General features: G+C 43.2%; 1 protein-coding gene across 5 annotated transcripts in view; it reads left to right on the forward strand.

The window, feature by feature from the left end:
• The first annotated feature begins 8 nt into the window (after window positions 1-8).
• The window catches only part of zgc:158766 (pleckstrin homology domain-containing family G member 4B), a 35,110-nt gene continuing 11,792 nt past the window's right edge, over window positions 9-23,326 (forward strand). For 2 of the 5 annotated variants that reach the window (XR_011245858.1, XM_020093339.2), the window contains exons 1-5: window positions 11,687-11,946; window positions 16,346-16,543; window positions 17,571-18,819; window positions 22,444-22,647; window positions 23,154-23,277. Coding sequence is in view for 3 of the 5 variants with exons in the window: in XM_020093339.2 (XP_019948898.2) it covers window positions 11,878-11,946; window positions 16,346-16,543; window positions 17,571-18,819; window positions 22,444-22,647; window positions 23,154-23,277 (1,844 nt within the window). In the remaining 2 variants the exon portion in view is untranslated. Of the gene's footprint in view, window positions 559-5,116; window positions 5,240-11,682; window positions 11,947-16,345; window positions 16,544-17,570; window positions 18,820-22,443; window positions 22,648-23,153; window positions 23,278-23,326 lie in introns of those variants that run through there. The other 3 variants (XR_011245859.1, XM_020093341.2, XM_020093338.2) reach the window with 3 other exon arrangements.

The raw sequence follows: 23,326 nt of genomic DNA on the forward strand, positions 1-23,326 counted from the left end.
CTACAGCCACAGTGTGTGAGCTAATCCTACTCCACTACACCTGCTTTCTGTACTGTGTTGCACGTAGACAAAAGTGTCGGTGTAATAGTTTCTCTGTTGTAAATTGGCAGCTGAGTTGAGCTCGGAGAAGGAGGAGAAAGCAGCAGCAGCAGCATTCCCTGCTCCGGTCGTCAGGGATTTAGGGAAGGACTGAATCCGAGCCCCGACTGAGACAAACAATAGCAGCTATGAAAGGCGAGGGGAGGGGTCGGCCTAATGCAAATATCCACTTTGTGCGCCCCCGGAGAACCTGCACTAAACAACTGACAACCACCAACTTCCAGACAAAGTGATAGAGTTAGTGCCGCAGACGCAGGCCGGAAAGCAGGGTTGTTTTTCTGGGTGTACGTCTGTGCGCCTTTTACGCACAAACCTGCCAAGAAAGTTCGGACATGGAGGCGTCACTGGAGGACTTCCTCGGTGTCAACAGGCGGAGAGGAAACGTTTTGAGCAGACAGGAACCTGCAGCATCACCGAAATGTCCCGAGTGCACCTGCTGCTGAAGGAGCAAACACAGAGGTAAGGAGTCCAAACACAACTTCAGCTTTCTCTCCTTTTACGCATCATCTCAACAATCCCTGTCTTTCTGCTTCTCTCGGTACTTTTCAATTCTGTGTGTGAAACTTTCTGGGGAAACTTTCCAAGGGAAACTCCAGCTTTTTCTCTCCACATACAACTGTGTTTGTCCCAGCCACCATTACTTTCTCTCCTTTCCCCTGTGCGGCTTATTTAGTGCAGCTCTAAGCCTGTCTCGGGAAAACGTGATTATCCTCAGACCATCGATACGCTGGCTTTCATTCAACACATGCATGAGAAAGGCCCTGCAACATAATAGGTCAGTGGGAGCCTGTCTGCTGCTTGTATAGGCGTGGGGCAAACAGAGGGGAATCCCACCAGAATATTGAAATGATTGTTGTGTCCATGTGACTGAAGCAGACAGAAAATTAAATTCACAAAAACGTGACACTGGACCTTTGTGGTTTTGATGTTATTCCATTTAAATATTGAGTAAAAACTCCATGTTATTATTATTTTAACATTAATAACTTTTTTTAAAAAAAGTACTGATAAGTGGAGTTTGAGCCTTGCTCTGCTGGATTCCTGCACTTTTTTAAAATCCAGTTGTCTTGTGCAAAAGTACCGGTGTGAAATGCTACTGTAAAACCCCAGCATATCCCCCCAGAGAACACATCAAAGTGGGCTCAACATGAGGCCTTTATCTGAACAATTGCTCCATTCTACCCTGCACCCCAACCCCGGCCACCCCCACAGCCCCCTATTCCCAATTTCCACTTGATTAAGCCCTAAGCTGAGCAGAGTTGAATCTGGAGGGAAAATGGTTCACTAATTCTGACTCTCTCCAGTCTGACACAAAAGAGGAAGACTGTTCTCTCCGCTCTCATTTGAGTCATGGTTCAACAAGTTGACAGGAGTCCTCCTCTCTGACGTGTTGAAGCCCATATAGTTGGACAAATAGAGGCAGGACCAGATCGACCGCATGGTAAATGAGAGTCAGGAGGAGTGAAAGAAAACAGACAATTGTTAGATATTCAATCAATTAATGGTAATTCCCTCTTGTCATATCAGATGTGTCTGTGTGTATGTTTCTATATGGAATCTGCTCTGACTGTGGAGACAAATCTCACTCTGCGTACATTAAGACCTCAGTGTGCCCAGATGTTTTGCTGCTGGATGGAAGTCCCTGCTTCTATAGCACCTTGCGTGGGGATTTTCTCAGTAAAAATTTTGGTCTATAAATCCTAAGAGAAAAATTAAGACATTAATTTTAAATACAATGTAAAGTTTTCATATTTCAAATAGATTAATTAAAAGTAGATAAAAGTAGGTTTTGTCAACATACATGGAATTAGCTTTTTTTGGTGCATAACAAACATTTGCATGAGTAGAAAAAAATAGTGGGAGAAAGATGAAGCAAATTAAGTACTTTAGCAAAAACAATAAAATATGATTCAATGTATAAAACTAAAGATAACCATGGCATTCAGTAGAGAGATGCCCTCCACCAAGGCCCAACAGTCCACTTAAATTCAACCAAGCCTCATCAAATTACACACACTCATACATATGAATGATGAAAATATGTGCAAAAAACGATTTGAGAAGTCTGTTTATTTTGTAGTTGGACGTTGATCTATAAGTAGAGGTGTAAAGGCCACTAATGTAATTTATGATGACACTTTAGAAACCGTCCTGTGCTTGTTGGCACTCAAGCTTCTTCCAGATCGAACGAGTGCAGTTAAAAGTGTTGAAATGTACAACGTCCTTTAGGTTTTTCCACTGTTTGTCAGTCATTATCTGAATTGGTGAGAGTAAGCAGAGGCAGCCTGCAGACTGCACTGTACACATTCTCTGCCTGGTGTTGAGGTTGCCGGGGCAATGTGAGAGGTGCCGCTGGATGAAGGCTGCTCAGACCGCTCTTCTTTTCTCCCCCTCTCCATCTCTTTCTGTCTCCAACACCCCCCCTCTACCACCACACAGCTCGTCCCCTCTTCTGCATACTAATGAAAGAAGCAAAGGCTGATTACAAACCAGGCCTGTCAAACTGATTATTAATTTTCTTCTCTGTGGCCTCAGTTTACAGGCACATAAACTTTATGGGAACTTACTCTACTATTGTTGTGTGTTGCGTTTGTTGTTTTCCCTAATGCAGTGTGAAATACAGCAGACAGACAGTCTCCCAGTCTCCTGTTAATGTCTGCTGTGTGGATTAGTTCTCTTGTGTTCTGCAGGACAGTTAGGTTTTTATATGTCTGTGCGTTGGCCACTAGAGGAGGGCAGTGTGCAATCTGTGCCTTGAAGAAATCAACCTACTTTTTTCAGACGAGCGGAAGTCCCACTTCTAACTGTATTTGTGTTCAGGAAATGTCTCTGTGAGCTACAAACGTTTTGGCCCTCGACTCAGCATCTTTCAAAAGACGCATAATTTCAGGAGTCTATCTCCACTGCATCTCTAAACAGGAAGCAATCATGACCCTGACAGCGGCTCACAGACAGAGCGAGTGTTTCGTTTATGTGAAAACAGATGGAAACAGGAGATAAATACAGCAACAGTTGGCGTAATTCGACATCAGTGTAATAAACATAGACATGCACTGTTTGTTTTGAAGTTTTAATAAAGCAGCTTATTACATTTATCTGACAACCAGACTGTTACTTTGCTGTATGAGAAACTCAATACAAGGATTTTAAGTATTTGTAGCCGTTTGTCTGTTAGCAGGATTACACTGAAATTAGAAGATTTCATTAAAACTTGGTGGAAGGGGGGGGTATGAGCCAAGGATAACCCATTAACTTTTGAAGCAGATTTGATTAAGGGGGCAAATCGGGGAAATTTATTTTTCTCCTTCAAAATTGCCATGCTTGTTTTTTGAACATTTTCACCAATTTCCTAGTTAATATTTCATGGAAATTGATAAAAAAACAAAAACAGGCATCGCTCGCAGACTGATATCTATGTGTGTTCAATGTGATGCAGCTTGATTGATTTTGAGTGGACTGCTGGCAGAGGTGAGTGCCATTCTAGTTTTATTTAAGTTCATCTCTCCTTTGAAAAATGTGACATTGAAAAAAACTTTCAATGCAATGAGAAGATTCTGACCTACAGTGCAAATTTGGTTGTTATGAAAAGTATTTTTTCAAAGCAAAGTTGTATTTTCCTAATTTTAATGCAGCAACATATCTCATTTCTTGTTCTTAGTTTAGAGGTGCAGGCTGTCTCATTTTTAAATGAATTTAGTTTAAATAAAAACTAGTTAAATATGGTATTATTAATACTGCACTGTCAGATTTGTCTTCTTATTTCGTAAAAACATATTTATATCGAACGTAATTATAGATTTCTTCATGATATTGGGGTTCTTGCAAATTTGATTAGTTTAACAGTAGAGTAATAAAATTTGATCTCAACCTCAACCAACTGAAGTCATTAACAACAAGTAATGGTAGAGTAAATATTTAACACTGCTCTATCAACACACGTTTACTTTTGGTACCAATATTAATAGTATACTTGGCTGATAATAGTACTGCATCATACATAAGTAGTAGGAGTTTGAATGTGTTGCTTTTACTTAGTATGGAGTATGTTTAAATTGTTTTGGAGCACCACTTTTACTTGTCTTCCACCAATGAACAAAAAACAGAAACATATATAGGAAGTTTCAGAAACTCTGCATTTTGTCATTGAGAAGTTCCTCTTCCTGATAGGCCCTATCCTCCTGAGACGGGTATAATTAGAGCTATGGAAACAGGAAACACCTCGCCCTCCCTATCGTTCTCTCCCCCCTTTCTCTACCTCCTCCTCTCTCTCTCTCTCTCTCTCTCTCTCTCTCTCTCTCTCTCTCTCTCTCTCTCTCTCTCTCTCTCTCTGTACTTAGATATGTGTTTTTTTTTTCCTTCAAATTACGAGGTGTGGAGACAGTGAGTAGAGTCTGTAATGAGTTCCGTGATGTTTATCACTGTGTCTCAGATCCATAGGTTTACTGGAAATGAGGCCGTGGTTGTTCTTTGACAATTATTTTCTCTTGAAAGAAATCAACAAGCTGTTAGTCGGTCAAACGGCCTGTTAGCAAAGAAGAGTCTATTTTAAATAGCTTATTCCTTTTTATTTTACATGTTCCTTAAAAAAACCTAATGACAATAGGTTTCAAAGAATGCAAAGGTGTTCAATTCACAGTGATGTGAGAAAAGAAAATTGCACCTCAGGTATAGAAGCTGTTACCACACAGTGTTTTGGTGATAAATGACTAATTGTACGATTAAATAATTGTAACTACATTAGTTGTCTAAATAGAATAAATGTCAGCGAGGTGAGCAGACATGTTTACCTCTATTCACCCTCTAGTCCTCATGATGTCAGACAGACACTAATGCTGTATATCATTTCACGCTGTCTATATCGTGACTCTTCAGCCGTCCTTGCATCAGAGTGCTCCAGCTGTGACTACCTGTGATTCATTTGTGGTGAATGTTTATACGCCCAGGGTAGTTCAGTGCAAAGTGAGGGACATGGGAGACTGAGGGGCCTCTAATTTTTGCTCCTTCCTCCAAAGATTAAAGACCCAGAGCAGACCAGGTGTACAGTTCAGACCAGAGATCAGCCTCCTGTCGCACTTGCCTTCTTCTTAGACCACATAAACGGCCGCTCGCTGCTCGTGCGCAACACTCCGCCTCTGTAAAGGTGAGCAAATTGCGTTGTATTTTTTTCTCTCAATTTCTCTTGACTCACTCCTGCAGTGTCTTCCTCTGCTTGGGCACGCTCAGTTCAAGAGAGAGAGAAATGTCAGCGTTTTTTTTCTCCTTTATTGATTCAGAGGAGTGGCTCCCACCTTTTCCCCTTCCTGGTGTGGAATGCACACCTGGAGGTGTTTGCTGAGTGGCTGGAGTAATCCATATAACAATGCAGGCTGACATCTGGGGCCATCAGAGGTACTAGAGGCAGTTTGCACTCCAACAGGCCCTGCATTGTCTCTAGATCAATATGTGGGCTGCGTTTGATGTCTTTATTGCCACATTTATCATTAATCCTTTGTTTTTAGCTCTGACTGAAGCATAGAAAGCTTTCTGATGAAATCATGGAACCGATTTGTAGGAAATTAGTAGAATTCTATTCAAACCTTTGCCTTCATTAAAAGCACAATAAGGAATCAGAAAGCTCAGGTAAAGTGCAGTTGTCTAGACTGTGTTGACATGACAGGTCAGTTGAGTTGCGCTGCTCTTGGTTTCCCCTCACAGTGCGCACACAGACACACACACACACACACACACACACACACACACACACACACACACACACACACAGGAGGGAGATGGGTGCAGATAAAACGACTGGGTAACGCCCCACCGAGGAATTGGGATGCCTGGGGGGGCTGGGAAACTTTCTGCCTGGCTAGCCTTAATATTGTGATTCTCCCCCAGTCAACAAAGCAGTGCGTTTGATGGAACATGTCAGGTTCCTGCAGGACTTATAGGGGCCGGTCCTCTCCTCTGGTTAGACAGCTGTCAGCCCCTCAGAGCCCAGAGAGCCAGCGACTCCTCCATGTGTTGTTGGAGACTCTAAAGCAGCACAGCAGAGTGAGGTGAGTGCTGATTTTCAAATTTGGATAGTGTTGGGTTGTTGAGTCAAATTTCCATATGACATTTATTAAGTCAGGCCTCTGTTTGAAGTCAACGTACAGTTTGAGTTCTTGTTAAAACAGATTTATGGGTGCATGGGTATCCAGACATGTCTGTGCAGGAATATTAAAATCCAACATCAGTGCGCCCAATATTTTTTCATGCCCTATTTCTTCTCCCCTGCAGCACAGATCAAGTTGGATTTGTTTAGACTGTAATGAGAGAAAGCCCCATTCCTTTACAGGGAATACTTATTAAAATCTTTATTTCTAAACCCTTTTATTCTTACATTGTATTTACTGAACATTCACTGTACAAACTGTAGTATAATATGTGTTGTCGGTCAGACTGAGACTGTCCTCTCCCTGACTCCTTGATGATATGAGCTGTGAGAGCCACCGCTGTAACTCGACCTGGCCTCCTCCAGCCACCTGTGCTCGCGTGCCCAGAGAAAACAGTGGCTTTTGTGTTGGAGTGAGACGTCCACACGGCAGGGGGCTAAGGTGCATTAGGGGGCTATGACAGGTGGCATGCTCTTCCTGGGCCTTCCCTGCAGTAAAGAGCATGAACACTGCGTGGCTGTTGGTCGGAACAGCTGCACCACCCTGCATATGTAGTCGGGGGGTAAAATGTCATTCCTGACAAAGACATCAGAGGAAGTGTGACTGCGCTGAGCAGTTGATTTAAGATGCGTCGCTCTTTTTGAAACGTGTCAGTGCAGCGCTTTGCATATCTCCATCCAGATTCAGTGCAGTGGGAGACTCAGAGGGTCGGGGAGCTGGGTACAGTATTAGCGTGTTTGTGTAGCTGTGTGCGTTTGTGTTGCGAGGTAATCGTGCAGAAGTCTGTCTGTGAGAGGAGGATCGGTTCAGTCAGACAGTTTTTATCTGCTGGGTCTGTTTGGGAAGGGGCAGAGGGGGCAGTGGCTCAGGCTGCTTGCGTGAGTCTGGATGGTGATGTGATGTGAACTCTCACGTCCGTGTGAGGTGGACAGACTCAGGGCGATGACTCACTTCACTCTGTCCTCTTCATGGACTTAGCCTTCCTGTACATAACATCCAAGACTGAACTGTGAGTACAAAATCTGTAACGCTGATTCATGCTTACCTTTATTTAGGATTGTTCCCACTTATGCCTCAGAGTTGGTGGAGACTCGTGTTCGTCAACGATGTTTGTATCTCAATGGTGAAATCCAGTGAGGATCTATACAGCAAATATTAATTAATTAATTACATAGTTGACTGAAAGAAAATTGAGCAGCAACTTATGGAACAGCATTTTCTACAAGCAAAACATTTGATTGTGTCAAGTTCTCACATTTGAGAACTGCCTTTATTTGCCTTACATTACAGTACATGGAGTCTTTTTGGAGTTTTCTTGTTTTTGTCAGAAACAATTGGTCAAATGAAAATGTCACTTTGTCAAAAAAGATTCATTTAAAGAGTAATTTAAATTGAGGATCAAGATAACTGCACCTTGCGGCCATAGTTAGTATGAATTTCCTGAGTTGTTGCAAATTAATGCTCCCGCAACATTTTCTTTTTTTATGATCATGGATCGAGCAAACATGTGGGAAGATGTGTTTGATTCCAATGACTGTGCAATGCTGTGATTATAGACAATGTGTTACCGCAAATGTTGTAAAGGGGTGAAATTTAAAATTTTCATAACAACTGTTGCTGGGTGGCCTGTGTGGCACTGTGAGGTTGGTACGAAGTGAGGTTGTACCAAGGTGTCACATTCCTCAGTTTGGTGTGTGTGTGTGTGTGTGTGTGTGTGTGTGTGTGTGTGTGTGTGTGTGTGTGTGTGTGTGTGTGTGTGTGTGTGTGTGTGTGTGTGTGTGTGTCAGTTCCTCACAAATGACCACCCATCTATATAACAACAGAGACCCTGCTTCAAAGTACAGTTGATGTAGCTTCCAGTTAATGAGGGAGTTTTTTTCTCTCCAGTTGCAAAGTGCTTTCTCATTGTGGGAACTGTTTGATTTCTCTATAAATAAAAAGCCTTTGACCTTATGTGATGATTTGGAGCTTAAAATTGAATTGAATGCCTTTTATTTTAGTTCATTCATTTTTTTGGCGTGGACTTTGTGAAGCACTTTGTAACATTGTTTAGATAAGTGCTATACAAGTATTTAGTTATTATTATTTTCCTTCGTGTTCAAGATTAAGTTTGGTTTAACGTGTGTGTGCACGTGGGCCTGCGAAATATAAATCTCCAAATCTTTACCCAAACAACCACTGTGTCCTACCTCCCCTCCTAAATCTGCCTCATATTTTTCATCTGTAGTCAGATATGACGTTGAAACATGATGAAACTGCAGCTCTCCTGTCATCTGACTAATTTGTTCCCTTGATAGATTTATCAGATTGTGTGCCACCCCTGGGACCGGCCTATCAGTTATTTCAGATCACATAAATATTGTTTACCAGAAGCCTGCGTAAATGAAGCTATTTTAAACCTTGTGGTTACTCGTGGAAAAACAACAGGAAAGGTTTAATTCTTGTAGTTGTACAAACATATTCTTGTAAATGGTGCTGATGTTGCACTGGCCAGACCTTCAGCACTGTCTTGATCTGAATCGAGACTCACTGTAGATAACACCATGAAGCCCACTGATGGATTTATTTTTGTCGTCAGCAATGTGGAATAAATCACCTTGATTTTAAAACTGAAGTTTTGGCTCTGGGACACTGTTTGTTTACTGTGTATCTCAGTGCAGCAGGTTACACTCCTGACCTCAGTCAGTCCTCAGTACTACAAACACACTGAAGTCACCTCCAGTGGCCACAGAGTAACAGCATGTCTACTTTTCTAAATAAGGCCAAATTAGAGAGAGTCTGTGTTCACTATGTCTTGCTATCTTAGTTAACGTCTTTAAGAGAGTGTGTGACCTAAAATATTGTCTTATATAAAATAGATTTACGAATAATCCCATCCCTCATTACCTTTATTTAAGATGACATACTGTATATGGTATTGACAATGTTTTCTCTATGTATTACTCACAGTACATGGTACTATATGGTATAAGTCTTTCAATTCATGGATTTACAAAATAGTTAAAACTTAAATACAAAATTAAAGTCCTATTATTATTATTATTATTATTGCTTGATAATCTCGCACAGATTTGAACCGTGTAAGATTTTGGAGAGCAGTTAAATTTAGTCCAAGATCCGGCTGCCCCAGTGGTTAAGGGGGTTAAGCCGCCGACCACAATGTTCCCAGTATGAGTCCTTCTCTGCTGCCTGTCATTCCCCCTCATTTCCTGTCATCTCCTTACTGTCAGCTTGGGAATTAAATACATAAAGTCACCCAAGATTCTTTAAAAACATTAAGTTTAAAAATATAACTAGTCACCATGTGGCCATGAGTGTCCTGTCTGCAGTCTCACTTCACTGGTCAAATTTTCACAGGCAGGACTAAACTCTGCCTCAGCAGGCATCCTGCTCTCTCACTTTGGCCGCCGCATCTGCATCTTGGACGCGTGCCGACCTGGGATCTTTGTTGACTGCGGTGCCCCAACATGACCCACTCTGATTCTCATGTGCAGCGATTTGAACCCAATTTGATAAGTAAGAATTAAAAAGAAGGAAAAGGAAGAAAAGAAGTGGGGGATGGAGGAGACATAAAAGAGAAAAAAAAATCTGCCCTCACCAACAGTGAAACCATCCTAGTGGAAAAGGGCAGCAGAAATTATAGGGTCAACCCCTGCACAAACATCATGAGCTGCAGGGAGAGGAGGAGGAGGAGTGTATATTTGCATTGTGCACATGTGTGGTATGTGTGTGTCTGTTTATATAGCCGATTATACAGTAGATATATACATAAGACTAAATGTAGATCCACTGTGTATATAACGACACACGCACTCAGTGATTTACTCAGTCACTTCTCAGTTTACAGTAATGTCTGTGCTTCTTTGTGCTGCCCAGAAATGTGCGACATCAAAGTGTGTATCTCCCCCAGTGCTTCTGTCAACATATCACTGACTACAGTGTGTTTGAGTTGTGTGAACCACTGTGTGTTGTGTGACTGCAGCCGGTGACAGTGTGTCTTCTTGTCTCTGTCGTATCATTGTGATGTGCGGCTCTAATGGCGTCCTGTCAAGAGTCCAGTGCCTCTCTCTAAATATAAACCAACCTAATTAACCGCCCTCACTACCTCCTCTGTCTACAGGAGCCGGCTTAACGTGATCTTCACATTCTCACACAAAGCCTGCTTTCTCGCAGGAAACGCTGCGTTCCAGTGGTGAAATCACGCTCGTCCCTCATCTTGTGTTTTTGTGTCTCAGTGAGGGTTTTCGTGTGATGCCTTTTCGGTGGTGAAGGAAGCGCTAAAATATTTCACTTAAGTTAAAGTACCTTTAAATAGACAAAAACAATTACTCGAGTAAAAGTACCACATTAACTTTTCTACTTGAGTAAAGTAAGTAAGTAAGTATTTGCTTTCAAATATACTTTAAGTATTAAAAGTAAAAGTGTTTGCAGAGTGTAGCCTATACTTTAATACAGCAGTCTACTACATCATTATGGAAGTGTATTCACAGAGGCCTTTTTCAAATAATTCTCAGGTGTTTCAATGCCAGTGATGCCGTGCCGCAGGAGGCGGGGTCTAATGTTACCTGCCTGCTCTGATTGGATGAGTGAATCAGCTCCTCTCTCATTATTGATTACTTTTATATAAAAAAAATGATGTGAATATATCAAATGTAGTGTAGTATAAAGTATAGAAATTTGCTGATAGATGTAGTGAAGTAAAAGTGAAAAGTACGTGACAATAAATCGACTTGAGTAAAGATACGATACATTAAAAATGTATGTAAGCAAAGTAACTAAGTAAATGTACTTGTGTCATCATCAAGGAATGTTAACTCATGGTACAACTTAGTTTATTCTCAGATGTCCTCATATGAAAAGAACAATGAACAGTTTTAATATGTAAAGACGGGTTCTCTGTCTTCAGAAACAGGAGGATGTCCCACATATGTCAGTGGTTTGTAAGTGCCACTGACAGGTTAGGATTTTCCCCTGACAATATTTAAGGGGGATGCCATTGTGGCGAGCGACCTGAGCCGCCAGTCCTGTGCTGATGTCTTTCTTTCTTTTTCCTTTTGAAAAGCAGCAGAATAAGCTGAAACCCTAGTCCATTTGTATTGTCAGGACAAAGAGGGACCATTGTGGCAGGAGGGGGTGGAGGGGAGCTGCCGGTGGAGGTAGGGGTGCAAAGGGTCAGGGAGGGCAGAGAGGATTTAGTCAGAGTCCGACCCCTGCTGGGTGGAGTGTTGGGGCGGTGGGGGTGTGCAGGTCAGGTAGTGTGTGTGTGTGTGTGTGTTTCTTTTCTGAATGATGAGCCTGAAGTTGCAGCAGTTTGCATTTATCCAGCTGGAAGAGGCTTCAGTAGCAGAGCAGCAACAGGGCGGGGGAGGTTATGCCGGAGAGAGGGAGGGAGGGAGGATGAGTGACGGGGAAGTCAGCGCACTGCCTCTCTCACGCTCCAACAGGAGTTTAGTCTGCTCCAGCTGCCAACACCACAGCACACTGAGAGAGAGAAAGAGAGAGGGGGGGGACCTGTTGATATGCACAGCGATGACTTCCAGCAGCACTTACAGCGTGGATCATACACTGGATTATAGCGCTTGGAGTTGATGACACTTACTTATTTATTGAAGTTTTGGATTTCGTCTCTCTGGGTTTCTAAATGCTGTCACTGGGCAAAATGCAGTCCAGAGCCAAGTCCCGGAGTTGTGACAACTACCTGAGCATAAAGGTACAAGCTTAAATTATATGCTTTGAATTTCTTTGAAAGTCTTGTGTTTGTCTCAGTGAGTTGTGTTTTCACTTTATTCCTGTTTTTCCTTTTTTCTTCGGATACTGCCTGTAAACCTAGGGAACCTTCAGCGACTGTGTTATGTGTGTGTTATTGTGCACATTCACAGGATGGATGTTTTTTATGCCTCCACGTCTAGACAGCTGATATTTTTACTTCTGCAGCCAAAACATTGCATACAGCTTTACACTGGCATTAAGTGAGGGGGAAGGAAGGACAATGTGTACACTGATTTAGGAATATTTTACTACTCGATATGCACACACACATCCTTTTATTTTCATTTAGTTCCGATGATTTCATGGCTTTATATTTTATATGAATGAAAACAAGATTAACATACAATTTACTGTTGTTGGGGTCAGTGAAATGCAAGAGTTTGTATCCTCTCCGATAAGTCAGGTTTCTTTATCATCCTGGCCCTTGTATTGGAATGTATCCTTTCTATATTTACCCCTGTGGAGGTATCAACAGACTTTGTTAGTCTCCTTTGTCTCTCCTGTCGCTGCTCATCACTGCTCTGATTGGTTGAAGGGCATCTATTCAGTCTTGTTACCCTCTTGTTCGGATTTCTTTTCTGCAGAAACCCCCATCAGATATGTGATTGGTGTTTGAGTACAGTGGATCTATCTATCTGTGTGTGTGTGTTAGGGCTGCTCAGGAACAATATCCTGTCAATGTTGTTTACATCCTGAGGGACAAAGTGATTAGTTGCCTGCTGATGACGTAAATCAAATCTTTACAATAACCTTAAGCTGCACCAAATTTCACACACTCATATGTCAGTCCTCTAAATATCCCTGATTATTTTTCATCAAGATCCATTTAGTTATTTCCTGGGAAATCAGTAAAAATTCAAAAAATGCCCATTATCTCAATAAGGAAAGTAAAACAATATTACTGGATCAGCTCATACATTTAATTGGGATCTTCTCTGACCACATCCTTTCAGCAAGGTTCGTGGAAATCTGTCCACTAACTTTTTGCATAATCCTGCTAACTAACAAACTAGCCAAAGAAAAGTACCTCCTCCATCCTTTCTGTAATGAATATACAAAGATACTGTTGCCTGATGATTAGCAGAAGTATTTCTCTTAGGTGCTGCATTATAGTCAGGTCAAAGAATGCAAAGGTAAATTATGAAATTAAAAATAGTAACCTTTGTCTGTACGTGAGTGGGTGGGCTACTTCATCGCCCCCAGACTCCCATTATGTTGTTCTCACTGTATCATGGCGGGGTCGGACTGTCAGGGTTAAAGTTTATCATCTGAGATAACATTTACTTTTAACAACGCCATTCTAATATTATGCTGCTGTCCATTGAGGAGTGGAAGAAAAAAACTGTTATGTATCTGTGCTCTGGCGTGTGTGTGTGCGTGTGTGTGCGTGTGTGTTTTCAGTTTCAATTCAGTTTGTAGGAATGCATTTTAAGATATACACGTGTTTCAATCCAAGACTCTTCTGTGGAAGCTGAAGTCAGACAAAGGATCTCCAAACTCCACTGATTCCCCCTAATAAATTGAATTAAACACAGGAATGTTTTGATTGCACAGGAATCTTTGTCTGGCATTGTTAGGTGACCTTACTTGGTTATCTCTCTCTATACACCGTTATGGTCAAATCTATTTGGAGTTATTCGTACAGTGTGCAGATCTTTTGTCTGCCTCTGCCTCTCCTCCTCTCATAAGATAGGATTTCTACTGGTACCGATCAAAGCAGAATCAGACTGCGGGCACTTTACTAAGGTCTCACTAGCTTCCTTTGTTGGCGCCCTGGCACCTGGCAGCAGGGCAGGTCTCAGCAACCTGTGGCCTTTGTCATCCCGCTGCCTTTCAGGCTGTTTGCAGGTTGGTTAGTGAGTGGCCTGTATGGAGGCTCCAGGGCTCTCCTGTTACACTCCCCTGGTGGCTTCATGCTCCACTGGAGGCCTGGTAGGCAGCGCCTTTTGTGTCCCTGACCCGCTAAATGTGTCAGTGACCACCTCGCACTCACTCTCTTACTGTTTCTCACTCTTTCTTTCTCTTTCTCTCTCCCCCCCCCCCCCCCCCCCCCCCCCCCCCCCCCCCCCCCCACTCTGTTTTCTCTTCCCTCTTCCACATGCTTTTATGCTGATTTCTTTTAGAGAGAGCACCCAAACCCAATCGTTTACCCGCTTACTCGCCCTGTGCACCTCTTAAGCAGCTGGTTTACTAACCGCCCAGACAAAAGTGTCCCACCTGGAGCTCCAAGCCATTAATTACCGCCTCGGCCCTCCATCATGCAGGCAGCGCGCTCACAAAGACCTGGCATCAGAGAGGGTGGGACTTCCCACCCTGCTCCGGTCCTGGCTGAAGTTCTGAGGCCAGACACACACAACAACCATACACACTGCATTCCTCCCGGCTCAGAGCGGATGGGAAGCTCAGCCCTGGCAGCTAAGCTCAGTCCCTCTGCTGAGACATGCAGATATGCCTCCCCCTGGCCAGGTGACACTTTTTGAAAATGCTTCCTGACGTTTAAGAGTTGAGTGTCCAGAGTGATGATGACATGCAAACATTTGTTAAGATATAGGTGCAGTTTTTTTGTCTTCAATCCTGTGCAACAGGTTCAATAGCATTTGATTTATCATTGAGCTCAAGTGGTTGAGTAATTGTACTTCAGAACTCTGCTTCTGTCACTGCCACTGTTTTGTTTGTGTCTTGGGAACCTGAAGAGAAACTTGCTAGTCTGTCCTAACTATGTAAAGAGGGCTTTCCTCCCATTGTTAGCTTTCCTCCAATAAAACACCATGTTATTCTTCTCCTCCCGGCTGCAACAGTGACTAATGCCCAGAGACATTTTTGTCTCTAAAAGCAGGCGGACTGCTAATGGAGGTGGGCGTTTTGTTTCAGGGCACCAACACTGTACGGCACATACCACTTAGAGAGGCGGAGCGCACAATGAGAGCCTTGTAGTGGAGCGGTGGCATGTGTACCAATGCACTGAACTGTACTCGCTCGCCTCTAATTGATGGCGCTGAGCTGCTTAGATCAACAGGACAGATCCTCTAAAGAGTGAAACACAGGATGTCTGCCAGGCTCAGTTTCACCACAACGCAGGCGATCTCTCCATTTCCAGTCTTTCTTTTTTGTCATTTTGTTTTTTTTTACAAACCTTTATTGTCATGCAAATGCAGTGCACACATTCAAATCAAAAGTTAGCTGGACCCTCAACACCCACGTCCCTCAGCGTGTCACAGTGTGGGACTTTTCCCGGCATCGCTATCTATCAGCGTGGTTATCGTTGGAGTCAGATGTCTCTCCTCCACTGTTGTCTTCCATTCGAGGAAGGACAGATAGCAGAGGGATGTTTGGCCTTGGCTCTCACTGCTGAGAGGAAGGTCAGAGCCTGAACTGCGAACATAGAACAGGTCAACTTCAACCACGACCACTGTAACCACAAATGTCCTGTCTCATTTGTGGACAAGTTGTAACTAACAGTATCAAAACATGTCATCTGGACCTCTGTGGCCCACCCCGGTCATGAAGGGGTTAGAGAATGACATGGTTGTTATTAGAGGGTAGCTTTGCACCGTTCTGGCCTGCGTGGAGTTCATCCTGGACTTTCCAGTTCTGCTGTTTGTGTCCACTGACGGTGACGTCACTGTGACCAGGTGTTTCCCCTCTTTCTGATGGAAAGACCAGCAGGGCTGACATGTAATGTTTCCTGTCATGTTTCAATTTCCTCACTGTCTGACTAAGTGGAATCATTCTTTATAAATATAGTGAATATGCAGCTGCAAGTTTATCTAGTTGAATGTATCTTAAGTAAGCAGATGCTTGTAATTTGTATTTTTGTGTATCCAATACTAAAACAAGTGGTCACTAATCTGGTTGCTGGGACAACCAGGGAGTCCTAAGAAAAAATGTAGGCATCACAAAATAATTGAAAGCAAATTATTATTCTGGCTTTTTTTTTCTTCTGAATACTTTTACTATTTCACATATCTGAAAACCTTTAAATATAAGAAGAAAATGTCCACATCATAGACATCATATTTCTCCATAATCTAGATTTTTATATAGATCTGCACCAAACCTAACATACATACTTCTTACGTAATCCTGCTAAATGTCAGACAAACAAAAGCAGATGAAAACATAACCTCCTTGGCTGAGATAGTAAAAGCACTCAAATGGTCGGCACACCTGTATCGGTCAGGTGCACCCCAGCTTAGTTTGTTTTAAGGTCTAGCCTCACATGTCCAAGTTATCATCTGCTGTGTAGTTTGCTTATATCATGATGTGGCTCTGGGCATTTACTGCAGCACAAGCGCAACGTGATACAAATATTTAAATCCTAATTTTCTCTTTTTCTTAAGGACGCTGAGTCTTTGGACAACTGTATCCAGAACACCTTGTCGGCCCTGTACCGCCCCTTCACTGCAACGGCTGCCACTGTCCTCTGGCAGCTCTTCAGCGTGGTGGAGAGGCAGTACCGTGGAGACGGACTCCGCTGCCTCATTGACTTCTTGCTTCCTGCCAAGAGGATTCTGCAGATCATCCAACAAGAAACCTGCGTGAGTAGTTGATATCCCTGACATGGCACCTGAGGTTAAAATCGTGATTTGTTTGAGGTTTAGCTGCAACTAACCTTAGTGATTTCTAGCTGGACTGTTGGGGCGATGTTTGACCCAGGAGAAGAGGATGAGGACGAAATGCAATAAAAAGCAGCAGAACAAGGTTCACTGTGTCAGGACGGGTTAACTTGTACTTTTCTCCTCAAACAAGGCACAATACTCACCTTGAGAGAAAAACAACTAGAGCGATAAGACAAGATGTTTGTGAACGAAGAATGTGAGAACAGTGCTGCAGAGTGTGAATATCTCTGCTGAGTGGGAAGAGGGAGCAGCAGACTGAGACAGAGTTGACAATTGTCCCAAAAACAAGTTGAAAAGTGTCCATCGCTCTCTGAAAAGAGACACAGAGGGAAACTGTGGTCTCTCATGGACGCTTGTGTCCAGAGTGAAACTCAATATCTGCTTTCAAAAGCTCTGATTGCTGTGGGTTAGGGCCCTATGACCAAAGCACTGAAACTTTATTCCTCTGTATTCATCTCTGTGGTGATTTCACTGTGACGATAGCCGTGGAGCAATAGTATCAGCTAAGCCTAGCCCCTGAGAACTTCCCGCTGTGCATGAGAGTCTTTGTATCGCAGGCAATACGAGAGGCTTCAGAGGAATATCACATCCTCAGCCTTGGCCTTGACTTTCATAAGCGATGAAAAAAGTGAGCCCTTGAGCGGCATATCTTTGCTTCCCTCTCAGGGCCTTTTTTATGCTGTCACAGTGAAGATTTGTGTTGTTGTTGCTGTGAAACCAGGCCTGATCAGACAGGTTTTCCTCTTTAGACAAACGAGCGCTGACAGTGACTCAACCAGCGTGTTCCATGACAACATCTCGCCCCTCCATTAAACATGTGTTTTGACACAGTTTTGCAGATGTCTTGAAATCATGCAAGGTGCACCAGAGCTGAGCCAAGACACAGAAAGATGATGATAATGTTTTATGAGAGCGGCTGCTGACTGACTTCTCTGTTTTCTCTCAGGTGAGGTTCAGGGGCTTGTTGTTCTATCATGAGGGGTGGCCGCTCTGCATCCACGAGAAAATCATCCTGCAGCTTGCCCCTCTGCACAAAGTCCGACTAAAGCAAGGAGACTTCTACCTGCAGATCGTTCCTTTGGGCCGCAAGACCGCCAAGCTTGTGATAAAATGTTTGTCAGCCAGTGGGCAGGCCATTGCAGAAATCCCCATCGCAGAGAGCATGTATGGCAGCGTCTTCACAGCTGAGTTCTTGCAGAATGTGACACGTGACCGTAACCTGCACCCACTACAGAACTGCCTGCTCACCACCGGTACCTCTGTGTACAGGACGCCGTGGAAGAACGTGGTCAACCCTCTGTTTGTCAGCAGCACTTCGGACGCCATCATGCAAGCACACTGCAGCAGGGCTGGCTTCCGCGGCCAACTCAGCACATGCAGCACGAGCGGCTCCACGGGGACTTTGGACAGCCACCGCAGCTCCAGAGAGTCCCTGCACTCTCAGGGAACTGACTCCATCTTCTCTGAGCCCACCTCGCCAAGCAGAAACCACAGCAGAGACAGCCACAGCATGAGAGACAGCCACAGCATCAGTGCAGCGGACACTGCTGCACCCATCATTAAGATTGAAGGACCCACTGAAGAGAGTGGGATGGGACAGCGGGGTGAGGACACTGGTGGCAGAGACAGAGGGCAAGGGTCCAAGATGCTCTCTTTTAGCACGGACCTCAGTAACCCAAGCCCTCGACGTCGCCTCCCGAGGGATTCTGTAGCTTTCGAAAGCAGGAGGCTCTTCAGAAAATCCTACATGGAGGCCTTGCAGAACCCAATGAGCCTGGGGTCTAGCTCTGAGTCGATCCTGGAGGAAAGCCCTGAGCACAGCACTGGGCTAAGAGAGAGAACAGTGACAGCAGGCAGCAGCCCCGACACCCGCATCTCCTCCAGAGAACACTTAGCAAGAAGGTTAGGTGGCCGTAGCTGGCTCAGTGGCGATGACTCCAGGCCCAGCACACCTTTGCTTTACTTACAGAGGGGATTACGGAGCGCAGAAAGACGTGCAGAACGCCGTTCAAAGTCACTGGAGAGGACTAACAAGGCAGCACAGGTGAAAGGCCACCGGGAACGATCCTCCTCTGGAGGCTCAGTCAACATATCACCCAAAAAGCTGATTAACGGCTACACTCTTCGTTTTGGGAAGCTGGACGTGGAGGCAGTTCTTCCTGGTTCTGAGAGGAGAAGCAGCAAAGAGGAGTCAGGTGTGTAATGCTAAACTGATGTTCAACCTTTAGTTACCACCACGTACAAAAATAACACTGATGTTGTGAGTATGGTGAAATATTTGCCTTGTATGTTTGTTTTACCTGCAGTGAAACATGCTTAAGCACATTTACTCAACAACCCTATTACACGAAATGAATATTACTTAATACAACATTGAAACTACCTGTGAGGGTGCATAGTACTGTACAACTTCTTAAGTATTTACCTTGTGCCTTTACCAAGGTGAAAAATTCTGCTACGTTTACTTTAAGGATGACAATATTCAAGTTCTTTTCTTTGTCCAAGATCATTTGAAAATACCAAATACCCAATACCCAATAAATGCACTGTTTTGAGGATTTTTAGTGTATATGTATGTATGTATAGAATAGTAGACCTGTTTCAAAAGAAAAATAAAATCATCAATAGATGCTTAGAGTCAGCGACAGGGTGGAGGACTTTAAAGTATTGACAGATTAACACCAAACGTTTTATGGTTATGTCTTTTTTCACCGTATACTAAAGATAGGATTTTGATGCATTGGGTGAATTTGCATAATATGGGAAATTTTTTGCAATTTGATTTCTGCGACTTTCTGTTTTAAACATAAGATCAGCATATTATACCTTTTTGTAATCCTTAAGATGTTTTAGTTATGTGCTAGTTAGCTAACCAGACAATCAGTTTGAACAGACAGGGACAGACTGACTCCTGTCTGACAACTGCAGATCATATCTTTTTGCTTCAGGAAGTCCCTAAATGCATATTTCCCTCCTTTAGATGACTGTCCCAGATTACCCAAAGCATGCTGTCCCACATTATCAATCATATTTGATAAAGTGGGACGACAAAAAGCCTAAAATACATTTTCAACAACTCAAAACTTAATTTGTTGCTTTAATATATCATAAACATAATTCGATAACAATCAGGAACATTGCTTAATTTACGACAGATTTATATTCTTAACATTTTTTTGTCTGAATCCTATGTCATAATGTCATGCAATTCCAAGTGGGTGACTTTTGATTGCAATTTGCCCAACCCCTTTCAGTCACATGATGTCCATACTAAACCTAAAGTCAAAGTCCTGCTGACTAGATTTAGTTAGAACAGTCTGAGTAATGTGGGACACCTAAGCTTCAATGTCCCTGATGACCCGAATTCACTCTTAATAATTAAACTGTGGTCCAAAAAGACAATTTTAGCATCAGAATGCTATTTTTAAAAAGTGTTTTAGTTTTAGTAATATACTCTTTTATAGAGGCTTAAATGTCAGTGTTGACAAGTTTGGGTTTCTCTTTCGGTGGTTGAATCATCCGTCCACAGCTCATCATTTATCACTTATCAAATAAAACAGCCTGAGGGAGTGAAAACCAAGCTTCACCTTTATTAGCCAGATAACAGCGGTTTGTCATGGGGTTGTGAATTTGCGCCCTGCAGCAGGAAGTGGTTACAACAGTTCATCAGGTGGACCGGACCTGGAGTTTCAGCTGAGACAGCTCCAACTCTGCAGCATTAACGCCTTCAGTGGTGACAGGCTGCTTTTCAAAGCCCACACTGTGTGTTTTGGCAGGTTTGGGAGACAGGTACTGCCCTACCCTGGAAACAGAGGTTTTAGTCACCACCCCATGTTTTCTTTACCTCTGTCTATGTCTGTCAGTTTTGTTTTGTGTGGTTTCATTCTGGGCAGCTCAGGAAATCAGCAATGTGAGAATACCACAGAGGTTCTCTCTTCACGCTGTTCTTAGAAAACACAGCTTCTTCCGTGAATTGAAATGTGAAGTAAAAACGGTTGGCTGGTCCTACAGCATTTAAACCACATCACTGTTGCTAAGATTACCTCACAGGGGATTGTATTTCAGCAGGTTTCCCACTACGACATTTCAAAGGCAACAAAGGATCCTGTAAACCCTGTAAACTAACCACTGGGACCCCCGTATCCCATAATGAGATGACCCTACACTGTTATTGAGGCTGGGGGCTACACTGATCCCTGATGGGTTGCCTCATTTACAAAAGTTTCCTTTGTGAACCAATCAGCCACCAGGGATTGACAGGGTAAAAAAAGCCTTTCAAACTGTGCCTGTGTCTTTGGAGAATCCTTTCACTGCAGAAATATAAAACTCACTCCGCTTTGAAAAAAAAACTCTAGAAGGGTCAAAATACTTGTGATATGAGCCATAAAACTACAATTTACACTTTAATTTATGTTATTTATGAGTCAAAGCAGCAGCCAGTGCACTTTGATGGCTTTCAAATGCATCCAGCAGAGCGCATAGAAAACAGACTTTCACACAGGACCATACTCCGGAGGCTTTGCTCTACTTTTGTCACTTCCTCTGAAAACAAAGCAATTTAGGAAACATGCAGCAAACACAGGCTCGGGCACACAGTCGCACAGGAAATGCACTGACTGTTTAAAGACAATAGAGTCTGAGCTGGGTGGGTTTACTGTCACAGAGCAGAGCAGAGCGGGGCAGCGCAAGAGGCCTCAAACTGTTTTAAAGAGACAAAACACGACAGGTGTCCATCACACACTTCCAGCTGAGTTAGTTGACCAACAACCAAAAACATATAGGGGCTTATGACTGTGCTATTGTCTCACAAGTACAGACATTAAACAAGTAAACACATTTAAACCCAATTAACTTACATTACCAGATCGTTGTTTGTCTCTGCATGTTCTTGGCTCCAATATTCAGCTAATCATCAAGTGTGACAGAGAAAAGCAGCAAAGCTTTAACTTGAAAACATTAATACCTGAGAATATATATGTTTTTTCTATATGACTATAGCTATGTGTATTTTTTGTATTAAGCCTTAATTAGGTAAGCATGAATGGGGGAGAGACAGAGTGGAAGACATGCAGCAAGGGGCCGGGTCAGAACCAAACCTGGGGCTGCTGCTGGAGGACTCAAACCTCCGTACATGGTGATCGATTCATCATTTCAGTCATTTTTCAAGATAAAATTGCTGTAATTTTGGTGCCCAGTAGCTCATTTGGTTGAGCAAGCACCCCCATTATGAGATTTTTAACATGAGGAATTACCAACATTGTTGCCGGTCACTGTTCTTATCAGTGGTTTGTTGCAGCTCTACGCTAATCTGTGAAATTCATTTTACCCCAGTTGTTGACATTCTTCCTTGACCAAGGCCCAGTGAAGTATGCACTATAGAGGAAACACAGATACTATACTCTGCGTGACAGATTTGCATGCTGTGCTGCTGCCTCAGGACTCGGATCAAGTGTAAAAAAAGCGTGGTACCACTTGGGAATGTCAGGAGCAGCATTCCTGTAAACAGGAGCCTTGAGGTGTAATGGGCAGAGGAGGAGGAGGTGAAGATATGAGAGTTTAATAACACCAGAGTTTGCCGTGACTCAGGCTGACTAAACACCTGGTTTCCATGGTGAGTCAGTGCAGACTCACTACTAAAGCACACCTTTGGTATACCACTCGTAAACACTTTCATCAGGGTATTATGGTGAGGTGAGAAAGCACTGAGGTGAAAGGAAACATCTAATTCCTATTGATTGGTGTATATTTTTGTACAATAGGCGCTCAGTAGATATATAATTATAATAACTTGAGCTCACTGTTTGTAATCATCTCCACAGGAGTGCATGATGACGGCATCGGCAGTGAGAGCAGGCAGCACCGGCACAGTGGAGAAGAATCACACCGTCCTAAAGCTGCCAATGGGACAGCCGTCAGTCCAGCTTCAGCATCCAGCTCCTCATGTGTCGGTCACTCAGCTCGGCCCAGGCTGGGGTCAGAGGTCAACCAGGAGCTGCTCGTATCAGGCGCCGTGATCCTGCCAGGTAGAGGACGAGTGATGGTTCACTTCACCCGTCAGCTTGTTTTATACAGTAGCTATTATATACGTACAAGAAGTGTCTTGAAATAGTCATGAAATCTTATATCACTGACATCGATGAAGAAAGGTTTCCTTGTTCTTATTCTGTTTCGATAACATTTGGTTCATTTCAAAACCAACCTCACCGAACAATCAAACTACTCCTTTGCATTGTTAATTATCTTGTAACCACTTTAAATTAGTATAAACCAGAAGCTCAACTCGCCAGTTTTAATTCTTGTTAATAGACCACTTTGTTTGCTCTGTACAAAAATCCCACACAGAGTATTTTCAATTTAAGAGGCTCAACGTTCAGCTGTTTTTTTTTTTTTGTTGCCTTAAGCTCCTGTTAATTTCTTATCCCAGTGAGACGCCATAATTGACTTGACAGTGTGAAGATGAAGAGAGCGATAGTGGACATCTGCAGTGTGTGTTAAGTGTTGACCCCCTGCCGGCCTTCTCTCTTTCCAGGAAACAGAGACCGCGGTGGGAGGGCGGTGCTGCAGGTGTGCACGAGAGCTCAGGTGTGGGCAGGTGAGAGTTGCACGGTCAGTGACCTCACCTGTTTACTGGGCTACTACCACTCCACGCTGCGGTAAGTCGCACATACTTTGCTTTTATTCTGTCTGCGTCAGAAATAACTT

Source organism: Paralichthys olivaceus, chromosome 13 (genome assembly GCF_024713975.1).
Source record: "Paralichthys olivaceus isolate ysfri-2021 chromosome 13, ASM2471397v2, whole genome shotgun sequence".
Lineage (NCBI taxonomy): Eukaryota > Metazoa > Chordata > Actinopteri > Pleuronectiformes > Paralichthyidae > Paralichthys > Paralichthys olivaceus.